Genomic DNA, 11,918 nt, shown 5'->3' with positions numbered 1-11,918 from the left:
GAGGACATAGCCTGGCTCCTTAGAACAATCTGCCGCAACAACGCAGAGTAACGATACTTGTTAATAGATTATAATTCAAGGGCCCTCCTTATCTTAATCTAATTTAGAGGATAATATTATCTCACTTCTCAATTGATTATCACGCGGTGTCATAATCTACTCTTTTAGGAATAGTAGTAAGAGTCGCAAACGTTGTACGTAGTAGTGTTATGATTTACCTTTTTTGGATATAAGATAGTCGTCCTTCTCTCTCTTGATTCTGGCCCTTTAAGCAGTCGCGAGAGATAAGTCGCCCGGGCACCTTAGGATTAGTATAACTAGCCTAATCCTTTTATATTCTAGACAATAGCTATCGTATGCTTCTTGTGCACATAATCATATGACTCACAAGGATAGCAATCCTCATCGTCGTAGGGAGCCGTCAGAAACTCCTTATCCTCTCCCATGCATTGAAGCCATCCAATCCGCGTGAATTCCCCTCTCACCCTGCCTGTCTCTCGTAAAACAAGCCCAGCAACGGTGGAGGTCCCCATGAATTTGCTCGTAAGGAGAATGCAGTAATAAGCATCGTCATAGTCCTGGTCAACATCCATGTACACGGCCGAGGTCATCGACATCGCCCACCCCAAATGATGCTTTCCGTGGCGGAACTTTGGCACCCATCTCACTCCGCCGATTCCCTTGAATCGATGGAGTCGCAAAGGCTTGATTATACCTTGCAATCTTAAAGTGCCACCTGTGATGCAGCCTTTTGATTTCTCGATTGTCACGGTCAAGACCTGGGCGAGCGAGCCGGTGATCTCTGTCTGAGAATCCAGGCTTATGGCCCCTTCGACGGCCATCCACGAAAATGACGGAGCACGATAGGCTTCAGGGCGCTCAGATGGGGTTCCATCTCCCTGACAACAGCCCTCGACATACCACAGAATGTCACGCAGGATATGATCCGTCCAGAGCCCAGCGTCGCATGTATTGCTCAACACAGCCTCAAATTTCCTTGTGATACCCGAAAATGCAATAATTCGGTCCTCCGGGTGCGAAAGTTTGGCCCTGGTATAGCGTTGGACAATCTCTATCCAACCCGACCGCAGTGCCTTTGATTGCTGCTCGTCCTGCAGGTCGTATCTGGATTGATGAAGTTGGCGACGTGACGACTTGCCCATGAGCGGTATTGCCTCAGGTATGCTGTGTGGGAACTGTTCCGCTACTGTGGTTTCAAGGCACTCCCAGAAGATTTGAGTGGCACCAAAATGGACATGCCTTGGTGAGAGCAGGCGCTCTTGGATGGCCCAGGCTCTCCTGTTTAGGGGTGCATTAAGTACTTGGTTGTCCCACATGTGCACATCCAAGATCTGAAAGGTTCCACCATCTCGAAACCAAGGGATATTGGCCTCACAGGACCGGAGCCGCGCAGGATCCCGTGAAGCAAAGAGACCTTGTGATGAGTCCATGGCGGCCGTGGCGCAGATGTTAAACATCGAGTTCGAATATACCTTGTACATCTGGGACGCCTCATTGAACCAGTCATCGGGGTCATCTTGGATGATGCAGAGTGAGTCGATCCATATATACCGGACTCCTAGCTTGCGTGAAACGAGAATGCTCTCCCGAAACGTTTTAGGTAAGTCTGAGATCGGGATTTTGCGAGAGAAGCTGTCGAGATTATCTTTAGTTAGCTTGAGGAACTCAGCTGAGCCCCAGCGGTGGCTTAGGGTGCAGTAGGGTTCGGGACGTAAGTCCCGAGACAAGACCAAGCGGACACTTTGATCCTCTTCCGTACCATCGAGACATATCAATCGCGAAGGAAGCCAACTATTGTCTCTTGAAACTTTGCATTCTTTGTGATTATGTAGGCAGTTTTGGAATTGGCCGGCCGTAAAGTCTAGAGATTCGGCGGAGCCGGTGGTGGAAGACAAATTTCCTAAAAAGCCAAACCCTTTAGCTTCTAAGTAATATGTAGTTAGTATCGTATTACATATGCTAGATGCTCGCTGGGGACTCATATGCTGCACCTTACCTTGCGGGGGTATAAATCTGAAGAATGATATGTCGTCGGAACTATGGTTCAGCATTTTCATGATCTCAGGATGGAAGCAGACTCCCCAGAGCTGAATATTGGGGTCTAGATCATCTGGCTTCATGTGGTTCCGCAATATATCATACACGTCAACGAGAACGCAAAATGTGAGAAACAGCGGGGTGGATTCAGACTCCGGTGAAGTAGAATACTTATCCAGTAAGGTCTGGCGCATGCGGCGATCCAACCGATCCCAAACGGAACTGCAGATATAACATCCCTGGAGAGCTGCAGAGAAGAGGCTATTTACTGTAGGGTGGTGAATGAACTGGTACGACTGCATGTGTGGCTGAGGATGCGGTAATGGCTGTGGTTCGCCTAGCGTATCCCCCCCCATTACGACTGGTATCAACCCCCGCATCATAGAGAACATGTCGAAGACTACTCTACCAGTTCCATTCTGAAAAATGGAATGGCACACATCACAAAGCCCACTTTCCTCAGGGCAAAGCTCATCCTTATCCTCAGAACTAGCCTCTAATGGAGGCGATTCACTTTCCATAGAGTTCAAGCTCGAGTTCGAGTTCGAGCGTGTGTGCCCCATAGATATGGCAGCTGCGAGGCTCTGATGATCGATAGGCCGCAATGGCGCATCCGACCAATCTTCATCCTTTCCAACCAAAGGGGATGCTGAGCGGCCACTTCCTAGTCCCTTAAGGTTGTTCTCCTGGCTGGCTTGCACGAAGTAGGCGGTGAAGAGGAATGGGTCTATCGGTCGCCTCCCATCGTTTCGTGCAATCATGGGATCAGCCTGCTTCTCAACGAGCAGCTTCACCAGCTCGATATTTCCTTCGCAGGCAGCCACAGCCAGTGGTGTCATTCCGAATTTCGGTTCTGCAACTGCCAAGTTGGATCCGTGCTCAAGTAGCAGCCGGACCACCTCGATGTGTCCCTTCTCTGATGCTGCAAGTATAGGAGCTATCCCTCTGTTATTCCTGGTTGAAACGTCAGCTCCATGGGCCAAGAGCTCCTTCGCCGCTTCAGTTCTCCCGGAGAATGAAGCGAGAAAGAGGGGCGTTCTTCCAAGTTCATCGGCGGCTGCGACGTCAGCGCTGCCCTTAATAAGTTCCCTAACCGCCTCCAGGTGTCCCTGATCAGCAGCGATGTGTAATGGTGCCATTCCTTGGTGGTTCTGAAGGCTTGCATCCGCTCCATGGCGAAGAAGTAGTTTGATTACTTCGGAATGCCCCCCAATCGATGCCAGGAATGTGGGTGTCGAGCCGTACGCATTCATGGGGCCAGCACTGGCTCCATTATCAAGAAGCAACTGTATCGCCTTGATATTACCACCAAGAGCAGCCGAGTGTGCCACTGTCGACCCCTCAATTCCCACGGCCGCTATATCGGCGCCATGCTCGAGAAGTGCTGCTATTACCTCGACATCTCCTTTCTCCGAAGCAGCATGTAAAGGTGTGAGGCCAGACTTTTCAGTGGCCGATAGGTCTGCTCCGTGTTCAATGAGCGCTTTGACCGCCTCAACTCGCCCATTGACTGAAGCAAAATGAATTGGTGTTAGCCCAGCTGTACTTGGAGTCATGGAAGCACCGCTTCCCAGCAGCAACTCGAGCACAGGAATGTGTCCCATCTGGGAGGCAACATGTAGCGACGTTATTCCATCATTGTCTGCTGCTAATATGTCTGCCCCATTTTCGAGTAGAAGCCTGGCCGCCTCTGTCTTCCCACACGCTGCGGCGATATGAAGTGGTGTATGCCCAAGCTTATTTTGTGTCATCGGGATGCCATTCTCGAGCAACACCTTGATCACCTCAATATTCCCGTTCGCCACGGCAGTGTTCAGTGCCGTCAGCCCATTTTGATCTGCATCCATAGCACTAAACCCGGTAGCAAGGAGGAATCGTACCAGCCCCGAATGACCAGTGCGGCTCGCGGCAATTACCGGGGACGTGCCGTCTTTATCAGCCAAGGCAACATTAACACCATGCTTAAGCAGAACCCGAGTGACCCCAATATGCCCAAACTCAGACGCGAGGACTAGGGGCACACGTCCGTAGTTATCCGACACTGACGCATCGGCATGGTGCGCGAGCAATGCCTCAACTACATCAGCGTGCCCATGTACCGATGCCGAGTGCAGCGGCGACCTCCCATGCTGGTTTGTGATTGCGGTTTTAGCACCGTTGTCAAGCAGGGCCTTCACTACACTGATATGCCCATTACTGCTTGCTAAGTGTAGCGGTGTCCACAGCTCACTTTCAGTCTGCTCATCGATATCGGCCTCTACACCAAGGAGCGTTTTGACAACCTCAGGATGCCCACGGGAGGAAGCACAATGCAATGCAGCCCATCCATGTTGAGTCCGGTTCCAGCAGTCTGCCCCATTGTCAATGAGCAGTCGGACTACCTCATCGTGTCCATTGTTCGCTGCAGAAACAAGCGGCGTTTCTCTAAATGCGTCCACACCATTGGCATCGGCTCCATTCTGTAGAAGGAGCTTGGCGACTCCAATGTGCCCGTTGCGACACGATTCTTGGAGCGCAGTTTGTCCGCTACTATTTGCTGCTGCAATATCAGCCCCGTGTCGGAGAAGTAACTGAGCCACCTCTACGTCGCCGTGAAGTGCGCTCCCAATTAATGGAGTATTTCCAGATGTATCGTTGGTGGGTCGCGACAGATCTGCTCCATTCTTGAGAAGTATCTTCGCAGCTTCTAAGTATCCGTTGCGGGTCGCCACATAAAGGGGTGTCGCGCCTAAATTGTTCGGGGTTGTAGGATCGGCTCCGTTCGCAAGAAGCACACCAATAACATTGGCATGTCCCCGACTTGAAGCTAGATTCAAAGGCGTCCAGCCGTCTTTGTCTCTATGATTGGGATCAACCCCATTCTCGACAAGGAGTTGAACCACTGCGACATGTCCGCTGAAGGAAGCCAAACCCAGTGGCGAGTTTCCCTCATCGGTCGATATTGTGATCTCGGCTCCTTTGGCAAGGAGCTCCCTAGCTGCGTCAATATGACCCTCAGACGATGCCCCATATAACGGAGTCCACCCATCAATAGTTCTTGAATTAGGATTGGCGCCATGCTCGAGGAGAATTCTGACAATATGGTGGTGTCCATGGACGGAGGCCGCATACAATGGTGTCCATCCATCGTCGTCAGTAGTTGTAATATCTGCCCCGCGGTTGAGAAGGACTTCAACTACGTCGACATGACCCGTGTCGGACGCTGAGAGTAGTGGTGTCCATCCACTGTTCGTTGAGACTGTAATTTTGGCGCCACGATCGATGAGTAACTTGACGATATTAACATACCCCGAGGAAGACGCCGAAATCAATGGTGTCCAGCCGTTCTCATCGGCTTCCTCAATGTTGGCCCCATTCTCGATAAATACCTTGGCTAGTTCAAAATGTCCCTCATAGGCCGCGAGGCCTAACGGCGTCGTGCCAAATTTGTTTGCAACCGACAGGTCGGCTCCGCGCCCAAGAAGCAGTTCGGCCTCTTTAACATGCCCATGAAACGCGGTGACGTACAAGGGCGTTCGTCCATCGTTGTCCGAGATCGTGATGTCGCCTCCGGTCTCCACGAGCAATCCGAGGACTTCCCAGTGACCGTTTCGAGCAGCCGTGTATATTGGCGTCCAGCCCGCGCTATCCGCAGCAGAGATCTCGACACCTGATTCTAGCACAGCCCTGGCGATGTCCACATTGCCAACGGCACAGGCAACTTCCAAGACCTTCCTCTTCCATCGGCTAACGATCGCACCAGACTCCATGTTCTGAGCGACTCTTGGGCGGCATTAATCTACACTATAGTTCTTCGCCCCAACGGTCTCAACAACCTAAAGGACGAGGAAGATGAAGAACGTGTTTGCTGTTGCGCTGCTGCGGTAGGTAGAAGAACACTGCTTTCCGCGCCTCATTAGTCGTTCAACAGAACGAACAATGGACGCTCAGCATTTGATACGCAGAAAGAGAAAAAAGTATTACCAAAAAGTGCGATACATATGGCGACGATGATAATTTAGAAGTAAAAGGAGAGGTTTTTGAGTCTTGCGGTCGTGGTGCTAATGGAACACGCAGGCGATCTATTGAGGATATCAGTGATCATTGACGGCCGACGAGTTTGAAACCAACAAATGATAGGACTCTACTCCAGTCAATGTAGCCTTTATGCCTAAGGCCTCATAAGTGGAATTACTACGTAAATATTATCCCCTGGACGGCCATCGCTTACCTCAGCGCTAAACCGAATTATTCGAAATTGAGCCGTTCCTTTGCCCTATTATTAGCTAAAACCCATTATTTCGACGGTCTAAATGGCGGACGTGCATACCGTTCCAGTGTTATATAAGCTTTATGTAAGCTTCAATTCTAGTATTTCTAGTGGTTGGACCCCCTTGCTAGCGCTGAGGCAAGCGATGGCCGTCTAGGGGATAGGGGTAAGGCCTCAGAGCTCGGATGAGACTTCTTTATAGGGTATTAGGATAATATGGGCTTGGTGTGGAGCTGTAGTGGAGGAACTCTATTACGCTATAAAAGGAGACTCTTGTTACTGCTCTGAACCCATGTCTCACGTGACTATAAGCGAGGTTGACGTAACCGCATCTGCTTTCCTCAGAGCGTAGTTGGTATGACCGGTCACAGCAGCTGGAATGGCCCTTAACAAGGACTAAACAGGGTCTAGCTATAGGCCATACGAGCTTTGCACCTAAACGCGCACAGTGGCTGGCCAGCCCCCTAGATTTAAACCCGGGCGCGCCTGGTCGAACCCTAACATAGTAGTCCTACTAGTAGGGGCACCCTAGTTAATGGCCGTGCAAATAAGGACCTGAGATGACCCTCTAAGAGAACATTTAAACAGCATTTGAATAATGTTTGAATAACGTTTGTCAAGTGTTTTAAAAAAGATTTGTATTCGAAGCTCGGTAATTTAAGAAAAGTGAAATTAATGTCATTTAACTTCAGAATAACCGTGCGCGATTAACGTGTGTGTTTCGCGACAAGAGCAATTAAAGCTTTGTATTAAATATGCCTTCGTCTGTTGTATATACTATTAATCTCTATTATATGACCAACTTTTCTTATATAAAGCTTTAATTTCTAGCTATGTCGAATACTGCTGCCCCTATACCTGAGGAGCTTCTCCGCAATTCAAGTCTCTCCCTAGATGATAAACAATATCTTTACCAGGAAGCTGAAACGAAGTATCCTGTTATTCCCCTCCCAGATGTTCTGTTGTTTCCAGACAATTCATTCTCTGTACGTATACACTTGCCAAATACTTGCTAAATACTTGCCAAATACTTGCCAAATACTTGCCAAATACTTATCAAATATTTGCTAATTACTTATAGGAGCCTACTACTTCTATGCAAGATAATGAAAATATCCCAAAAATCTTTACCAATCCTAGTTTGGATGGGCTACGAGTCTCTGAACTTTTCTATGGCACCCGTCTACCTTGGTATCCAAAAACATCAAAGTCCGGCGTAGGCTATTGTCTCTCTGCCCTTGGGTATCTAGAGTCACTAGATCTAACAATTAAAACATTAATGTACAATGTAAGTTACATAGAAATTGTTTACAAAATGTATAAATATTAATATTATATAGGTCCAGTATAGTTATTCATCAACATATCAACCGCATAATAAACTAACTCGATCCGAATTCCTAAATAATGTCCCATGTATTCGAACTACGTTCCGCTGCTCAGGAGTTAAAGTATGTACCYATCATCACGAGTCTCTTTTAGACCCGCATACGGAATGGGATATAGATGCTTGGGATAGAAAAGCAGAGCGAATGTCTGCTGTACAACGGCTATTTATGGAGGAATATCACCCTGTTGATACATACAAACCGACTCTTGAGTAAAGTGTTTACCTTCTACTTTGAAATTGTTTTCTAATTATGTAGTCTATATAATGCAGTTATGCGGGATTTCAAGAGTCCACACCGGAACGGCTGTCCATTTTCAAGTTACTATAATGATACTGGACTTAGTCGACCTTGTAGCGGTTTGCCTGTTGTACGAGAGTCTGAAYATAGGGTATAGTCTTTCCAAATAATTATAAAACGTTTACTAATTATTTAATTAATAGGATTTAAATGGAAACAAAAAGTATTATATTACCTGCAATCAGGCGACATATGCAAAGAAGGCGCACCACTACTACTACTCCATCCCTACCAACGCTCATATACACCTTGCACATCTAGCCCAGCTATTAGAGTATGGCTACGATGGAGTACAAGAGAAGTGTTTTCGCACGCTCCCTCAAACATCACGAAGACGTCTTTGTGGTACGTATCTAGTATTATATAAATATTCTTCAAATGTTTTTCAAATACTTGTTAAATACTTGTTAAATAATTGCCAAATACTAACAATATTTATAGGAGTTCCGCATGATCAAAGTTCCCAGCTAATAAAGAAGATTCCATGTTCAGTCAAGTTCAACATGTTAATCCCAGTCGACTTAAAGAAGACACCGATTATTCTATTTTCCTCACATGGAATTCATTCTCATAACCCTCCTCCTCCTAATCAAACTCCCCAAGAAATTGGCGAGCTCGTTATCAAAGAGATCCAGAGGCATATTAAAGTCGGAGCTATAGCAGGTATATAATATACTTTACTTCTGTTTTTGAGACGTTTATTAACTATTTTAAGGGACTCCTGTTCATATTATTCCACCTAATGGCCATCGGCTATTTAGTCTATATATAGACCTCAAGAAGAAAGATCCACACGCTGATATTTGCACTCTTGACCCTACACTATTTAATACTAGTCGGTTTGCAGCTCTACGTCGGGCGCAGATCTACTTACAATATCCAGACGGTACTGACTGGGAAGGTTAGTCTTCTGTAAATATTTTTTTAATATTTTCTAAACGTATATAGGTGTTTGGAGTTACTATATCTCGTATCACCAAGGWCAAAGTAGGAAGATCCCATATATTCGGAATATGGTACATAACGGCGATATTGGAACTATTTCCTGCGCATTTACAAAGCAAATCGAATGTATGGCTACCTGTAATACTATACAAATCGACATGTCATATAAACGGGTTCATGGGCAGTTTAATGAAATTCTTATTGGACAGTTTATGCAAGAGTTTCAACGGTGTAAGTAAATACTCTGCAAACGTTTTACAACTATTATCTAATTATTTAAGTAATGTGTTTTGGTCGAGTTTATACCAATAAGCAGTCAATCTGGGCATACTATAAGGCGTTTATGGAGTTCTTCTCAGTAGCAGATAATATACTTTCGCAAGCCGAGCCTAGAAAAGGGCTACAGTGGCACCACATACATGGCCAGGGTATCAAGGCTATTGTAGTAGATATGTGTCCTGCCCAAGCTCATGGTAAGTTTTTTAATTACTTCTCAAACACTTATCAAGTACTTGGTAAATACTTATCAAATACTTACTAACTGTCTTAGCATTGGGTCTTTACTTTTGGACAATTGATCCTGAATTCCCAAAGAGACCTTGGCAGTGGCACGTCGAGCGGACTCTTATTTACTGTACAACTCATTTCTTCCGTGGTCTTGAAGCGCGCTTTCCATCTGGCTCTGCATGGGGCGAGGTTATGCGTGAGCTATTGAACGTTAATAGCGAAGAAATGTTTAATACAATTCTAGATGAAGTTGATAAGAATTTGTAAGTACTCTCCCTTTAAGTTATATTCGTATATAATTCGTTTTATATATTATTTCTAATTCTTATTCTTATAGCCCTAATGAAGCAGCATATACAGCTCATAAACGGGTCCCGTGGATTAAGTCAGGTCTTAATCCTCTCTTTTGGAAAGGGGATAAAGACGTTTGGAATAACTGTACTCGAACAAACCAGTCTCTTGATTCGTTAATGTCGATGTCAAATCGAACTGGGAGGGGGCAAGCACTTCTACTAGCAATTCTAAAGTATGTACTTTGTAATTGAGTTCGAATCGTTTTCTAATTATATATTAGGGGCATCAACTTAGACAAAAAGCTAGTAGAATATATTGACCAATATAAACGCTATGGTATTCAGTCTTCATATACCCCTCCAAATCCCGTAAATGCGATCTACGATAAAATCAGTAAGTGGAGTTATACTAAACGATTATTAAATCAACTTGAATTCGTTTATAAAATGACTTTAGTCTATATACTAATAAATATATAGAAAGATTAGAGAAAAGGCGGCTCAAGTTTATAACTCCTTCAACAGACCCTGATAATTCTGATCAGGTCCCAGAAGTATATGAGCCACAGCCAGTAGTATCAAGTAGCGGAGGGACGAAGCGTGTAAAGCGTATAGGAAAGGAGCTGGCTCAGGATAGACTAACAAAGTCTAATAATTACGAAGAAGTCAATTGGGAAACGAAGAAGAAACRGGAAGAATGGGAACTTGAGAAACAGGCAAGGGTAGCACGCGAGCGTCATGAGACAAAAATGAGTAACCTTCAAGTCCAGCAACTAGAAGCGGAAGTAAGGATTAAACAGCTTCAGGCTAGAAAGCTTGAGAATGAACTACTTAATGTTGAGATATTACCTACGCCTTTTAGTAGATAGATAGAATCATCTTTTAATTAGTTGCAAAACATATATTGAATATATATATAATAATAAAAACTAAAATTCCAAATACTAGAAAAGAAAAGTACTAAAGAAATAATAATAAGACTAAACAGCTAGTCGTCCTCTGGCTGGATAAAATGTTGGATAATCTTGCAGTTAGACTTTTCCCAATTATCTGCAAGTATATCCGGACATTTACGCTCTAGTAGGATATTAATTAGAATTTGTTTTTAATTCGTTTTATATATACTTACTATCTGAGCGGCATAAATCACATCGACCATTATTTCTAATCTTATATAGGTGTTGGACCTGTACTCGCATTGCATTTATATTTGGCTTCTAAATATTATTAGTATAGTTTTAGAATTTTAGAGTTTTATATACCCCGTTTAAAAGAGGACAGTCCCGTATCTGAATAGAGTTGTCTGTATCGTCTTGCGCTTCTGGGCTAGCTGGTAAGCTATTTTGTTTTTGAATTCGGGCTTTTTTTGTAGCCTATATTAATTAGTTATAAAATGAATTATACATAGTTTATAAATAATCTTACTGGCTGTCCTTCTTTTCCTTTTGGCTGATTTGGATTTCCGTGTAAACGATCCTATAATACTATTAGTTTATAAAAATATAATATAATAGGAATATATACAATTATCCTTTGTGGTTGATTATTATCAGAAGGAAAGTCATCGTAGATACTCTATTATATAAATTAGTAAGATATTTTATATATTATAAAGATACATGCCTCAATAGGTAAATAATAGCAGTCGCGGAAAGAGGACAAATCAATAGCTTGAGACGTAGGGGACTAAAACAATAGGAGAACGCTTAGCAAACGTTTTACATACAGTTGGTCGAGTCCTATTAGATGCGCCTACTGATGAAGTTGATTGAGAAAGAAGCGTGTTTTGAGGATTAATAAAAGTCTATTAAAGAATATAAGTTATTAATATAATAAAGAGCTAGGGGATATATATACTGTGTGAAGCTGGGGTAGATACCCTTGAAGAAGGTCCCCCTGAAAAAGTTCATCTGGGCGTAGTAACTATATATTTTTAGATTAGTTAATAAATATATTATATATAATTAAACAAAAATACATACAAGTAGTTCAAGTTGCTCTGACTGTGACGAAGTAGCTATTGGCAGTTTCTATAATATAAATATTAGTATAATATTATTAGATATAATAGARAGCTATAGTACATACTGTACGAACAGAAATAGGACTCGAACTAGAAGGAGTAGGAGTAGTTCTCTGACCGTTTTATTAGCGATTTGAAAGTGATTTCAAGGTGAT

At 44.2% G+C, this 11,918-nt stretch overlaps 1 protein-coding gene across 1 annotated transcript; it reads right to left on the bottom strand.

The window, feature by feature from the left end:
• Positions 1–338: 338 nt before the first annotated feature.
• On the bottom strand, positions 339–5,807 carry BP5553_09994 (uncharacterized protein; the record flags this gene model as incomplete). Its single annotated transcript, XM_032018617.1, has 2 exons — positions 339–1,945; positions 2,018–5,807. 2 exons carry the CDS (start codon positions 5,805–5,807, stop codon positions 339–341), a joined length of 5,397 nt encoding a protein of 1,798 aa, XP_031865025.1.
• Positions 5,808–11,918: the final 6,111 nt, after the last annotated feature.

This window comes from Venustampulla echinocandica (assembly GCF_003357145.1).
Source record: "Venustampulla echinocandica strain BP 5553 chromosome Unknown scaffold_13, whole genome shotgun sequence".
Classification (NCBI taxonomy): Eukaryota; Fungi; Ascomycota; class Leotiomycetes; order Helotiales; family Pleuroascaceae; genus Venustampulla; species Venustampulla echinocandica.
The sequence above is the reverse complement of the archived record's forward strand: the minus strand, read 5'-3'. Positions and strand labels throughout refer to the sequence as shown.